This window comes from Mesoplodon bidens (genome assembly GCF_964165515.1).
Source record: "Mesoplodon bidens genome assembly, chromosome: 1".
NCBI classification, from domain to species: domain Eukaryota; kingdom Metazoa; phylum Chordata; class Mammalia; order Artiodactyla; family Ziphiidae; genus Mesoplodon; species Mesoplodon bidens.
The window spans coordinates 148,966,196-148,981,637 of NC_138176.1; the positions used below are offsets into that span (position 1 = coordinate 148,966,196).

At 41.2% G+C, this 15,442-nt stretch overlaps 1 protein-coding gene across 3 annotated transcripts in view; it reads right to left on the reverse strand.

The window, feature by feature from the left end:
- Positions 1-1,882: 1,882 nt before the first annotated feature.
- Positions 1,883-15,442, reverse strand: part of KLF3 (KLF transcription factor 3) — a 36,831-nt gene continuing 23,271 nt past the window's right edge. For all 3 annotated transcript variants that reach the window (XM_081229854.1, XM_081229853.1, XM_081229852.1), the window contains 4 exons: positions 14,105-14,594; positions 13,060-13,210; positions 8,018-8,178; positions 1,883-5,867 (listed from right to left, as the gene is read on the reverse strand). In XM_081229854.1, coding sequence (XP_081085980.1) covers positions 5,686-5,867; positions 8,018-8,178; positions 13,060-13,210; positions 14,105-14,594 — 984 coding nt within the window. In that variant the 3' untranslated portion in view covers positions 1,883-5,685. The remainder of the gene's footprint in view (positions 5,868-8,017; positions 8,179-13,059; positions 13,211-14,104; positions 14,595-15,442) is intronic.

Genomic DNA, 15,442 nt, shown 5'->3' on the forward strand with positions numbered 1-15,442 from the left:
ATCCAGTTGCTGTCTTCTATCCTTAACCCAGACCACTCAGGACACCCAAGGGGAGTGCAAACCCAGGAACAGAACAAACAGAAGCGCTCAAAGCAATATATATGTCTAAAGTTGGTGAGAACCGCCCCCCACCAAAGTAGTAAGTTTAAAGAGAATTCTAATTATGGCATGTCATTTTCACTTGGGGGTCACTCTCTACATATACAGTCTCATTCCAGCCACCATGACTGTGATCAGCTCAGATATAGGAAATGGTAACAGGATCGGTTTACACATCTTAAAATAAATGTACCCTTGAAGGGCAATTCATTGTTGTCTGGTACATACACACAGGTCACTCTGGTCTGTAATAGTTCAACTTAGACACCTATAGATATGTGTTTTCACTACCATCTCAACCCATCCCTGAAAGCCACTTCTTTCCGTGAAGGCATACTAGACTTGGTAACTTGCCCCCAGCAAGCCTCCTAGTCCCTTCTTTGACCTGACAGCGTTTAAAATATTGGGCAATGATTATGTATTTTGTGTGTGTGTGCTGGACATCTTAATTTGCTCAACCATTCCTCAAAGAATTTAGTTTCTCATAAAATCTATATTTGTCACCATTCTGATCACTCACTCAGGCAGAATCCAGCTTTAAGAAAGTACTTCCTGGGCTTCCCTGGTGGCGCAGTGGTTGAGAGTCCGCCTGCCGATGCAGGGGACATGGGTTCGTGCCCCGGTCCGGGAGGATCCCACATGCCGCGGAGCGGCTAGGCCCGTGAGCCATGGCCGCCGAGCCTGCGCGTCCGGAGCCTGTGCTCCGCAACGGGAGAGGCCACAACAGTGAGAGGCTTGCGTACCGCAAAGAATTTAGTTTCTCATAAAATCTATATTTGTCACCATTCTGATCATTCACTCAGGCAGAATCCAGCTTTAAGAAAGTACTTCCTTAGAAGGCTGGGTCTCATTTTGAAATCAGCAAGTATCATCCCACCCATACATGAAATATAGTGAGAACTACAGCCAATTATTTGGACTAATCCAAGGTGATATTCCATTAGGAAGTCATAGTCACATATAATACCTTTTGAGCTTGCAGTCAACTATCACAGTATAAAAGCAGAGAAGTTCCCTGGAGAAGGCTGATGGAGAGCGCGCAGAAGGCTGAATTCAGCCTCCACCCCATCCTCCTTCCCCTGTCCAACCTGTGAAGTTGAGTCAGGTGACAAGCGCCAGTCAGACATTACTTCATGTTATGCTAAGATGAAGTCTGGCTGGAGGAAGCTGCTGAGAGACCTAAAAAGCCAGTATCTTAGCTTCAATTACATTTAGGTGGAGCAAGAGAGTAGACATTTTGTCATAAACAAGAACTCTAAATGCCCACTAGAAACTACTTGTTCCTGTGATGCTAAGGACACAGCAGTGTCCATAGACACGGCTTACTGAAGGCTTGAAAAATCATGTTTTTATTTACCTTATTTACCAGAATTATTTACCTTAATTCCTGATTCCCCACTGCCCAAGCTACAAATCCTAATCTTTATTTAAAAACTTAAAGTACTACACATAAGAAACCAAAAATTGTTTTTGGAAGCAGGTAGGGTCATAAACAATAAAATATTCCAAGAATGCACTAGGTGAATTTGTAGGTTTATGCTGGGTTGTCTACAAGTTTATGGTTTGTACTTAGAAAACTTATCAGAAAACCAGGGACATAGCTTTAGGGCTGAGTTAACTCATATAGTGCATTTTCCAGTTAGATCTGTTTTTCTTTCCTTCCATTAATGACTGCCTATCAAAGGGTGATTTACTTTGAAATTTCTAAGGGCCTCTTACATGTTACTTTGCTAAGTTTTGTTCCTAGTGATCACTGCATACATAGTAATCACATGATCACATGTAATATTCTGATGGTTTTATTAACAAGTATATAATACATATATTGCATACTGTATATAGTATATGAGGACTGTACAGTACAAATTTATGTTCACAGTTTGACATGACAAAATGTCATTACTGAATTCCCATTGGACTACCGAGTAGAAACAGAGAAAGAACATTAAACATTCACATCTTTAGTAAGAAAGATTACCAAAATGTTTCAGTATTTGCAAGTATACTAATGCATGCTAAAAACCTTTACCCATTCAGTCTTATTAGCTTATAAAATATATTACACTTTATTAAAAATTTCTGCATAGTTTATACAAGTATTAAAGTACTGTAAATGTAATAATCCTGCTATACTTGCAGGTATGGTTTAAGAGATGCTAAGCAGAAAGATTATTTTGACCCTCTAACACTAAGTACATAACAGCAAAAAAAAAAAAAGTGCTAGTATTTGTAAAACATAATATTGTTGTAGCCCTCGTTTAATGCATGTAAAATGGCTTTGTAAATGTATTATTTAAGTGAATTTGCAATCATTTAGAACTTGTTAACCTTGACCAACAAGAGAATAAAGGCCACTCTGAGCAACTTCATGTATGACAGCAATTCCTTCAAGATGACTGTATATTTTCAAACCAATCAAATTATTTTAAAACCTTAGACCTTTGAGATTGTCTTTAAAACAATCTAATCAGGAATGATGTGTAGATATACAGTATCAGCAATATAGTTTTTCAAATTCCACATTAGTGCAACACTGATAGTGCAGATGGGTGTTTAATAAAATATACACATTCATATATAGTTCCCCTGTAAATCTGTTCTAAGGCTCTTGAAACTTCTGATATTTAGCATTTCCTTAGTTGAACATAATAGCTATGCTGCTAACATATTCTCAAAACCAGGCGATTTAGAATGTTAATGCCCATTTGCGATGTAGATTCACACTTTAGAACTCTAAAATATGATGGTTACAGATTTAATTTTTCTGACTTCTCCCCCAAGATGACACTTGGATAATAATCAAAGAAATTCTATAATAAACAGAATTTACACAACACTAACTTCATGTTTACAAATCATTCTCATCAATTTAAAATATTGCAACTAAAATCACCATTGATAGTAACATGGCATATCATTAAAACCACACGTTCAAGGGTACCTTATCTTGTATTGGAGGTCTTCCACAATAACAGCTAAAAATTACTAAGAGACTAAATTTCTCAACTATCATAGTAAAATACAAATATATATATAAAAGGAAAATTTGGTTAAGAGCCAATTGGTAACTAAAGTATACAGACCAGCATGGGAACAGAGAATAGCTTCCTGGGTTGCTTTTCTTTCAGAGTTGAAATGTATCTTTGTTAATGAACTGTTAGCATAATCTAAGCAAGCTGAATAGTAATGTAATAGTCTTTGCAGGGTCTTGCTTGCTTTTCTGAAAAAAAAAGTCAATATGCCATAGCATACACATCAAATTTCATGAGAACCCACGAAGCTTTCTATCAGCTGGACTTAGACTCACAGCTAATTATTCAAAGATCAATTCTATCCTTTCTGGCCCCTTTTCCCACCTTCAAGATGGGTTAGAACACACACAAACTGGTTATCTCCATTAAAACAAAAATGTTCTTTGCACCCCAACTTAATTCTTCGGTGTGTTGTGGAAGAACCATTTCAAGCAATAAACATTTTGGCATGAATGTGACTAAACATCTACAATACAGACAATACCTACTTTTCCAAGAGCCATTTTTTTTATCCCTCAATTCATGTCATAGTTGCAAACAAAACAAAAGCCTCATAAGGATGTTTTAATATTCTAAACAAATTTTGCCGTGCTTAAAAAAAAAAAAAAAGAAAAACCAAGTGCCACAATAACAAATTACTTTGCATTTCTCAACTACATCTCCTTTCAGTTGGATCCGAGGGCTTACGAGCGGGACCTCTTAGGTGTGCAGTCCCTACAACTAACTTGTATTAACACGGCGCCGTCAAAGTAAGCTCCCCACACAATTCGCAGGCCTCCAGAATCACTCATGCACTGTCTTAAAAACAATTGAACAGTGTATTCCTCCCAGTTAAGGTTGTGCTGGATCCTGAGTTGTGGCTGGGATGAATCTTCAGGATTCCATTCTTCTCTCTGCTCCTCCATCCTTTATCGAGGGATGAAGGTGCATTTGCTTAAATGCATCCACACTACACCACCATCGCCCACTTTCTTCAAATTTAGGACCAATGGCATTTCTACGCATAAATTATTTTTACTGGCATTTACACTATGGTGCTCAAAAGCCTGCTTTTGAAAAACTTCCCCTAAATGATGGTGCTATTAACCTTCAACATAAACACGAGTCATTTTCAGTTTGTTCTTCTGACAGGATACTTGATAGTGATAGGAGATTGCCAGCTCCAACAGTAAACATTTGGGAATTTGAGCTACATTTATGAATCCCTGAACTGTGGTTTTCTAGATTTTTCAGAAATCTGTCCCCCAAGAAAGCTATGTGTGCTTCACAACTATTTATATTTACAAATAGTGTCACTCAGGTCTTAAACTGAAGGAATCTACTAAAGCGTTAGCAGATGCTTATTTATGATATGTGTCATGTACACAGATGACAGCCAATTTGGCACTTTACAGCTCACACAGAAAAGTCTCCATATGAAGCCTCCATGATTAATTTGATAGGGCAACACAATTACCACTCAACATTTCCCTGTTTGCAAAAAAGCTGTTAAGTAGGTGGGGTAAAAGAAGGCCATTAAAGAAAACCATTCATACCCTTACCCAAAAGATTTTTTCCCATTACTGAGCAAATAGTTTTGTGGCATCCCTATCAATGCTTGGTAATCCACATTAAGGACATTGTAGAAACAGAGACAGGTGCATGGAGAACCCCATTGGTATCTGGCTTTGCAGTAGGGTTCCGCACAGCTGAATGTGCATAGGGACTGAAGCTCTGGGAATGTACTGCCCAGCGGAACAAATGATGAATTGTCACCGAAAAGCCCTAGGCGAGCAGGAATGGCTGGCTTCCTCCTTTGCCCGCCTCGCTCTGCCCCTGCTGCATGCCCCTTTGCTCCGACTCCACGCTAGCAAGTACAGCATCCACCCCCTCAACGGACAGACATCATCCACCTAAATCAGCAGCTCTGGCTCACCTCCCTGGTGGCAAAGACCTCCTTAGTAGCTGCAGGCACGAAGGAGGGTAAAGGATGTACATTTAGATGAAGTGCTAAATCCAAATTGACAAGCCAGATCTGTGAAGGACAATGGAAGAGTTGACTGTACTAGTCTGAAAGCCTGTTGCATGTCTAGCTAATCTGTGAAAGGTTCCACCCTTCTTTTTGCTGTGGAGCACCAAACTCGATCACAGAGCACAGAGGTCTGGATGCCTCTGGCAAGGACTAGCAGGCTGGATACTGTATTTCTAATACATTTACTTTGACATTCTTTTGAGGATTACATGGAGAAACAATTGGTTATGTTAGTTTACATGTTCCCTTGCTTGCAGTACATTAAACGTATCTCTAAGAAGGGTTTGCTTAGCATCCCCGGAAAAAAAAAAGAAAAAAAAAAAGTGTTCACATTCTTTAGGTCTGACCCGTGGCAAGGAGAGGGAGGATTAGAGAATATTTACTACTGACCATATGGAAGTTTGAATGATATAAATTCAGAGATTCAGACCAGCTGAATCAAAATTAAAATGTACATGTAAAAAGATGAGTTAGATAATGGGAGGAAGGACAGAGAGAGAGCTGGGAGAGTGGGAGCCACGCTGAGGCGGGAGATAGAGGCATTCAAACGAGCATGTGGCGTTTCCTATGGAGGGCAAGGTGGTCGGAGCGGGAGAAGCTGCGGTCACAGTCTGGACACTGGAAGGGCTTGATTCCAGTATGTTTTCGGAAATGTCTCGTGAGTTCATCAGACCGAGCAAATTTCCATGTGCATCCTTCCCATGTACATTTGTAGGGTTTTTCTCCTGCAGAAAGGTGGGGAAAAAAGAGTTGATTTTTTCTAAGAGCAAAATGATATTAATAATTAAAGACAGTAAATATTTCTGAGCTAAAGCTCTTGACAAACATCATTTCCAAGATAGGATCATTCATTTGTCCCTTGAACCACTAGGCGACAAATAAGAAACACAGATTGTCTTAATATGAAATTGGCTTTCTGCCCAAAAAGGGGGGGAGGGGGATTTTAAGAGTTCCTAAAGCATATTTATGGCACTGAAATCCACTCTGAGGGGCTATCAAAGAATTTTGGTTTTGCCCTCAAAGGAGGCAATGAACAAGTTTTTAATACCCGGTGGTCCGTATTTGTTGACCTCCAAGTCATAAACCTACTTAGGAGCTTAGCTACATGCAGCCCTATCCATTCAAAGAGAAGTCCAAACTGAAAGTTTATGGGATTTGCTTATTCTTTTTAATAGTTTTCTAAAAATGTGAAGTCCCTAAGTCCCTAGCAACAAATATTCATCAGGGATTTCAACATTTTAGTTTTTGTTTAGTCAAGAACAACAACGCCTAAGTATAATGCTTTAATTCAGACGTACGGAAAATATAGTAAACTCCTCCCCACTCTGTCAGAAGTCAGGTTTCTACAACCCTCTCCTGTGTGACGATAACTTACAGGTGAGAAAAAGAAGACCTTTGTGGGAAAGTCATGAGGACAGCAGTATGAAGGCCTTTACAAATAAAAAGGCAGTTAACGGTAATTTTACATGTTTAAATCAGTAATATTGGGTAATGGGCATGACAGATTCATTCCCATTTACTATCCCTTGTTTTCTAGATTGTAATTCCTTGGCATTTCAATGACATATTCAGAATTTATACTCTCTGCTTTGTTGCACAGAATACACATGCTAAGAGTTATTTTTCTTACATCTGAATTGTTACCCAAATATGGACATATATACACTTCCAATGTCTTTTTACTCTTAGGCTGGCCTTTGGTAACATCCACCTCTCAGGTCCCGTTCGTGCCCTGAGGAGGCTTTCATGAGTCTATCTGGCACTGACCATTGGGTGGTCCTCTAACTGCAAGGCTGTCACCCTCAGCTCTCTCCGTGGCAACACTGTGAGGAAGCCAAAGAACACTGTATGCGGCTGGATCCCCTCAGCTTCCTTTGCCTCCTTCCCAGGATGCACGGAAAACCTTCACTTCCACTCTGCCAGACACTTTACTTCCTCTCCTCTTCCAAACCCCGGATTCTTCCCTTTGTAAATGTTCCTAACAAGAATGACTCACAAAACTCCAAATATTCTACATTCTGAGTTAAGGAAACGTACAGAGAGGGAAATTGCTGTTACACTAGAATTTCACATCCAAGAGTATGAGGTCAGCTCAGATGAGGCTTTCCATAAACATTAATCACCAATACCAACTGCAATTAATCAGGTTTTAAAACATTTTTGTACGAATTCCTTAAGATGTTTTGCTACAAAATGTTCGTGAGCACAGGGGACAATTTTATGTTTTCCTCACCTATTTAACAATTTTTATAAGATCTGTCTGTACGCTCTATACGCAACGCCTGGCAAACTGGAAAATATCCTACAACAAATATGGCAGGCAATAGCCTACAAGTTCCCTCAGTTTTAGAAGACGGTAATCACCCAAATATCTTCACTTTTCTTTCCTTCGATGACTGTCTTCTATTTGAGTTCCATTTCTATAAACTGCTGCATTTACTTGTTCTGTATAAAGAACTTTATTTTTCTTTTTTTGCCATCGTGAATTTGATAATGTACAACATTTATTAAGTGACAGCCTATATGAAGGCCACATCTTTGATGAAACAGGCCCATGGTTAAGGGCACTTTCGCCCTCTGTTCCCAGTGGAGGTTTCATGCCCTTCTCTCTCTCTTACTACAGAGACCACAGAACTGCAAGTGGTTGCAAGGGGCCTTGAATAGATAACCCTGAATCTATTCTATTATAAAAACAAATCATTATCGAAAACTTCACTTTTCACAACTGACAAGAGACATCTGCAGCTATGGTAACTTTCAAGATGCCTGAAAAAATTTCATTACAATAATCTCTGAAAGCTACAACATTTGTCTTAACATTCCATGTTAGCACTTCTTAAGAAGAAAGATGAAGCGAGTCTTGTATTTCCAATACCTGTATGTGTTCTTCTGTGTGCTTTCAAGTGAGAGCTTTTAGTGTATACTTTGTTGCATCCATCATAATCACATCTGTGTATCCTCCGCTTCCTCTGGGTGTCTGGAGATTCCACAGGTAAAGGTCTCTTCCCGGGCTGCACGATGACTGAAGGGTGATTCCTAGGAAAGCCGATGCCAAATGCAAAATGGTGAGTGAAAGGCTCTTCCTTTCCTTCAAGGTACCAAAAGCATTAACAACACTGGGCAAAAACAAACAAACAAAAAACCCAACAAAATAAACAAAAAGAAATTAGCGGATCAACCCAAGAAGCACTGCTATATTCATTCAACAAACATGGAGTGAGCACCTACCATGAGCCAGGCACTGTGCTTGGCACCGGGACACAAAGATGAATAAAAACAGGGTTCCTGCCCTGGAGGAGCTCATACTCTAGGGGGAGACAGACATGTAGATAAGTAATGACAGTAAGAAGGGTTAGGGGCTACACTAGAGGGAGGTGCAAAGTGCTAGGAGAGTCTCTTTCCCTTAATAGAAATTTGCTTTCTTGTAGAATTCTGTGGTCCTAGGCTGAACGCTGTACTATGTTTTCTCACATTTATTATTCCTTAGGGGAAGATGTAAGAGGTCAAACTCCTAAGTCTCAGGCAACCACGCTGTAGGATGTATCTACATTTTATCCTTTACATAATTTTGGCATTTAGTTTGAATCTCTTAAAGAGGCTCAATTTACATTTGATTTTTACCTCCCCCCCACAAAAAAAATTGGCACTACTGTCTTCACAAACTCAAACCTTTACTGTCACTATTTTTCCTCCTTGAGAGAGAACTTCAGGCAGCGCCAGTGGTCAGGCGAGGAAGCCCCTCACTCAGGACTCAAGACCCAGGCTCCAGGTGCAGCACCGGCTCCCTCACTGGCTGCCTGCCATCCTCCCTACCTTCCTGGCTCCTCAACCAGACTCCCCTTCCTGCACCTGCACACCTTTCCAGGGGGGGAGGGGGGTTGAAATCAAATCAGGTTACATATCATTACTATGAAATTTCTCTTTTTCAGAAAGGAAGTTGGTGGAGAGAAATGGCAGGTGGGAAGAGCTAGGAAAAATCTGTAGTTTTTTCAGGCTTCCCCTAATGATTGATGTAATTAACAAGTTCTAATCCATCCATTTGCTCTCCTAACTAATAACTTGATACATTACAAGCTTATGTATCAACGGTTGGCCTCTAACTGCAATGAAAGACTTGTCTTTTAAATTTGAATCTAAAGTTCTTAAGATATTCCAAATAACATGTGAATGTTTCATACAAGAGTGTATGGGGGAAAAAAGATTGGTGAAAAGAATGTGATGAGGGTAAATAGTCTTGTGAGATAAAGAATAATAAAATTTAGACATAAAAATCAAGAGAGTCACCGAATGAAACTTGTTTTTTTATCTTGGTAAAAATGTAAATACATGTCTCTTATCAACAACTTTTTCAAGCACCCAGAGAAGTGACTAGGAAGAGAATAAAAAGGTGCATTTTATCTTGAGTGACTTCACTAATTTCTCACTTATGATTAGCAAAGAAAACTGTCAGTTTTGAGTATCACTTTACCTTCCTACCCTGATGCTTAGTGGGACGATATGAAAGAATAAAGTTTAGATACATGGAAAAATGAACATGAACTAGTGGGCGGGGGAGAACAAGAACTTCAATTATATAAATGTACAAACAAATAGCAGAGAAAATGGAGAAGTGAGAGTTTTTATAAAGCTCGATTATTAAGACCCTTTAATAAAAAGAAAAGTTTATCAGTTTATTTGAAACTTTCAACTTTCATGCCACTGACTGAAAATTTTCATCTTCATTAAGAGAACTTCAGGAAGTAAAATGTTGAGGGGAAAAAAAAATGAATAGTTAAATATATCTCATGTGCCTCTGGGACCCTGGGAGAGAATCCCAGATAACTTTAGAAGTCTCTCCTAGTTATTCGATTTTATGGGTTGGGATTCTAATGGTTTCTGTGCAGTAGTTATGACTGCTGTTTCAGTTGCTCATTTTGTGAACATGTTACCCTAAAAAAAGGTACCCTAAAAGGCTGTGCGCTCCAGCTCTGTTCTCATAGTCCCTATAACCCTCGGCAAGGTATTCATGCTCTCCGTGCCTCAGTTTCTTCTCTGTAAAAGGGGATAATAATGCGATCTCAGAAAGTTGTTGTGAGTAATGCACACAAAACACTTAAGAACACCTGTTCCAGATGCAAATCTGCTAAACAGTAGCTGTTACTATTTCAAGGTGCAGAAACCCATTAGCAAACTTTGCCCCTACAGTTGTTTAATTTCACGAGGAGTTTTTTTGGGATGTCCTAACACCAGATCAGGAAATCTCTACTCCAGCCAACATCTCCCTTGGAAGGCAGCATCACTCTGAGAGGGGTCAGCAGTCTATCTCTAAAGAGCCGGATATTGGTACAGGCTGAGGTTCAGGATCTTGGGATCTCACTCACTCTTCTTGGTCTCCTCACTGCTCATTTTTAAGGAGGTTGTTTGGGATCATTATAACCAAGAAGTTAGAATACCTAGTAAATATCAGAGACCTGGTCATTGTTTTGAGTTAAGCTGATCCCTCTTATGTCTGCTACAGTTTCACGTTCCCACCTCAGTGGGGAAATCTGATCCTCAAACTTTTTGTTCTAAATAAATTTTCACACATGTAAATAACAAAAGAAATCTGATATACATTTGAGTGCCTTTAAAAATAATCCTAAAACTATAACTTTATGATCAAACAAATGGATTTCAAAGCTGTATTTTAAAGTCCGCCCTTGTAAAGGAAGGGTTTCCTAAGGCAAATATTATTGGGGCTGCCTCATGGACATGGTACCAGGTGCTTGGTTTCCAGTGATTCTTTCCTGGCTAGCTGGTTTCCTATGTGGGCTGCTACTGGGCACACTCCAAGACATTACTTAATCACATCTGTGAGAGAGTTACTTGAAGGGTACATGTCCCAGTTGTGGCTAATCGGTTCAATTTTCTGAGAGGCAAAATGCATTCTTAGGTCATTAGAATAAGCACATTACTCATTAATCATTAAAAGCCACTGAGCTTGAGATCATCAAAAGAACGTTACTTAAAATAAGCAAGAAAAGAGAAAAGGTGTTCTCTTTCCAGCATAATTCAGAGCACAGAATATTGCCTTCAATTATTCTTCCGTAATGCGTTACACTGTAATTTATAATAACCTAGACTTTGGAATAACCCCGTTTCAGTCAATGGATCCCTTGCTATGTGGGCAGTTGGCTTTATAGCATCTTTTTCATCATCTGTGCAGGAACAATTACAGGTACAAGCTATGTTGCCAGTTACCTCACCAAAGACATCTGACATCCTAAAAAAAAAGGTAATTCAGCCTACAAGATGTGTCCATTTTGGTTAGTCTATTTTTCCTTTCCCTTAGTGCAGCAGCAGATGCAATCAGCTAGATATGGCCTAAAAATAGCAGGAAGACCACTCATCTGGAAGAAGGAGATCAGCCCAGGCCCCCTCTGCTGTTAATGGTGTGATTACAGGCAAGTTATTTATGTCTTGGCTCATCAGTTGTTTGCTCTGACTCCCACCTGCTTGTTTTGGGAGAATGAAATAACTCCTTTGAAAACACTTGGAAAAGTTCCTTTCTGGGGGTACGGAGGCACTATGTAATTGTGAAGGGCAATAATGTGCAAGACCATCAGACAGTCTGCCTACTGATGTGGCTGTGGAAGAAGATTCATTCTCTTCTTCATCTATCAAAGTGTAGATGACAACCCTCTGCCGCCCCACCCCCCGCAAAAAAAGCGGACGGATTTGATGCAAATGACAATTGATATATGAGCTATTATGAAGGCACCTACTTGGGTTGAATGCGGATACAACCAGAATACATGTTAAGTTCCAGAAAATAGCTGTTCTAAAACCAGAGGATTCATATTCTGTTACAGAATTCATTACGTTAAGGGAGAAAAGTGGGCAGAAATGCTGGAGAAAAGGTTATATGGGGAGGAAGGTGACAGAAGGGACCCTGAGGAGACAGAAACTGTTGAACTTCCTTTGTACTAGGAAGCTGGCCATTAAATCCAATGTTGTAAAGACCATAACACAAGAAACATAATTACAACCAATAATGAAAATAAAGAGGAAGCAGGGGCAACAAGATTAAGCGAGTAGGCCAAGGTCATATACACGGTGGAGAGCAGAGCTGGGATCCAAGATGTTCGATCCGAAGGCCACGTTTGTACCTACTGCAGACACAGCCTCCAGTGTAATCACTGGTGGAAGTCAAGGGCATCTCTAGTGACAAATCCCAGTAATGATGTTATTTAGACTGTGTGTGACACCGTCACATGACAGCAAGTTAAACCACCTTTCAGGTGCCTGGATGTCAACCAGTAGTGTAAACTTCCTACTGGATGGCGGTTCTAAAGCAGACCGAACATTCTAGGGCACTCACAATTAGAAAGACAGGAGACTAAACAGTTCTTTCAACGCCGAGCTTCTCTGAGCAACATGGTCAGCTTTCTGTTGCCATGGGACTGGTTTTGGAGTATCTTTCTTGGATTTGTGGTTGGCCCGGAAAATTCTGACTAAAGCCATTCCCCACCACAGAAACACTATACTTTATGAGAACTGACAATGGGAAGGACGATACGTGATCCCATGAAGCATTTCCAGGATCCAACCTTAAGTAGAATATCTAGAACACCAAATTCAATCCATGTTGGGCTAAAGATGATGGGAAAATTATATACCCATAGTCTGGAAGGATGGAAAAAAACAAGATAAAAATGATTTCTGGGGTAAAGTGGCAAGATCATGTGCGACCAATTCACTGAGAACGTGACGTAACACATGTAATAGAGCACACAGTTTTTGGAGAAATTCTCCCATCTGGCCCAGGGGCTGCCCCGAACGACAAGGCAGTCCCGGCTGGCAATCCACACCACATCTTGAGCAGGAAGCTCCAGCTTCCATTCCAGTTCCGAGATGCACGCCGCTACGTAAATGCCAGGCAGACCTCAATATACTTACTCTTGTAACAGTGCTTGCGGGGGGGACACTGAGTTCATTAAAGGGGGTGACATTTCTTCAGGATAATAATCTGTCCTCTGTGGTTCGATCCCAGGTTCTATTTTAATTTTTTTCTGTAATAGAGGCTTCTCATATGATTCAATTACAGGGACTACAAAATAAAAATAGAAAAGTTACTCTATGTACCATTTACCGATTTCAGCCTTTAAAAGCTTATTGCATGGCTTCTAGCTACCACACTGATGTGTATCTATTTGCCTTTGGCAAAATGACAGCAGAAATGAATCGGTGGGTGCTTCTTGTTCCTCCTAACAATTACTTTGTCAGCAAGCACCGTTTGGAGGAAGCTGGACTTTTAAGACATCCACCCCCAAAGGATTTCTTCCTTATGACGTTTGGTTATCTCCTTGTTACCCCAGCCTTCTGCCTCTGACCAGTGAGTAAACAAGGTGGCTTTTAATAGCCATTAGTTATCACATGGTCTAAAGGTTTTTTTTTTTTTTTTTTTTTTTTGTGGTACGCGGGCCTCCCACTGCTGTGTCCTCTCCCGCTGTGGAGCACAGGCTCCGGACACGCAGGCTCAGCGGCCATGGCTCATGGGCCCAGCCGCTCCGCGGCATGTGGGATCTTCCCAGACTGGGGCACGAACCTGTGTCCCCTGGATCAACCACTGCGCCACCAGGGAAGCCCCTAAAGGTATTTCTTAAATGCCTTTTTGCACCTAGAACCATGTTGGTATTCAATAAGGAAAAATATAAAGTCAAGATTCTTATTATCCCCAAGCTGACAAGTATATAGTGACACTAATCATTTCATGGCATTTAACAGACAGCCTGATCCTTGGGAGATCTTCCAGTGTCAATGCTTAAAAAACAAAAAAGAAAAAGCAAATGCTTTAGGCCGACTCTAAGTCGAATATTTCCTTTTCAGAGTTCAACAGCTCTTGGCCCCTTGCCTCCTTTGCTCCCTCACCCAGACTATCTGGTGAAGACCCAAGTCCGGACTAAGCAGGGGGGCGGCAGTGTGGGCGAGTGGCGGAATTTACCTTGCATGCTACTACTGGAATTTTCCATCTCGTCCGATAGAGAGACCATGAGCGGCTGCTGGAGGTGGCTGGTGTACATGAAGGGGACGGGCTGAACGACAACAGGCTGGATGACGGGCAGGATGCCGGGGCTCCGGATGCCGTGGCGGGAGAGGGCTGCAGCCATCACAGGCGGCATGGACAGCGGCACGCTGAAGGGCTGCACGCCGGGCGGCGGTGGCGGCGAGTACTTCTTCCCCGGTGGGCTGGACGAGGGCAGGCTCAGCCCCGGTGAGGCTCTCCGGTGCAAGGACTGGAACTTCAGGGAGGACGGAGAGTTCCCGGCAGAGGGCGGCGAGCTCCGCTTGTTCACGGTGAGGTCCACCGGCTCCATCTGCATCCCATGCGACAGGCCTTCCGGGGTCTGGAAGAACTTATCAGATAACGGTGTGGAGTAGATGACGCCATACTTGTTGGGCTTCATTGACTCCATGAAATTAGACGGGTAGGACTATTGGAAAAGAAAGACGGAAACGTGTCAACAGCCAAGTAAGCGTGTTTGCTTGAAACACGAATTAAGATGAAAATATACAACAAGGCACCTTCAATCACATGGACTTTAATAAGTGGTTTGGGTTTAGATACATGCTTGACCCTAAAACAATGCTATGAGAGAGAGCTGGTCTAATAAACGTAAGCACTAAAGTTAATGTGGTAACTGTGTCACACGAAAAATCTCAAATTTAATTCTACGATTATGGCCATGTCCAATGTTAAGGCAGAGGATGATACCTGGAAAACTTCTAAAATAAGTTATGAAACAGAAGGCTTATGGGCTTTTATCATTAGGAGTTGGCATTGAGGTTCACCAAGAATCAGCCAAGCCAACTAACCTTGTTGATTTTCTGATGGGGTTTCTTACTTGGCAGGAAATACTCTCCCTGGCTCTAGTGTCCTCCAGCTCAGCAGAAAGACACTGAACATTTCTCATATGCTGTGTATAACAGGGACAAGTGGAGCTGCATGGTAGTGCCTTAGGATGGTCTTCAGCCACTGACACATCCATGCTACGAGTCCTGGCCTTAGCACTGGAAGTCCTACATCCTAGGAAACGCCTCAATCTTAGGCATACCAGGATGGCCAGTCACCCTACACACCTATACACGGTAGAAGGCCACCCACATGAGGGTGATTATGTTCTTGGCTCCAACTTGTGCGATGGACTTATTCACAGTTTGAATGAAACTGTAGAAGATGACTTCATCTCCAAATTTGTGGATGACACAGAACTGTAAGAACAAGCTAATGTAACAGGACTCAAATAAAGACATGTGACGCTGGAAGGGACCTGCACACAAG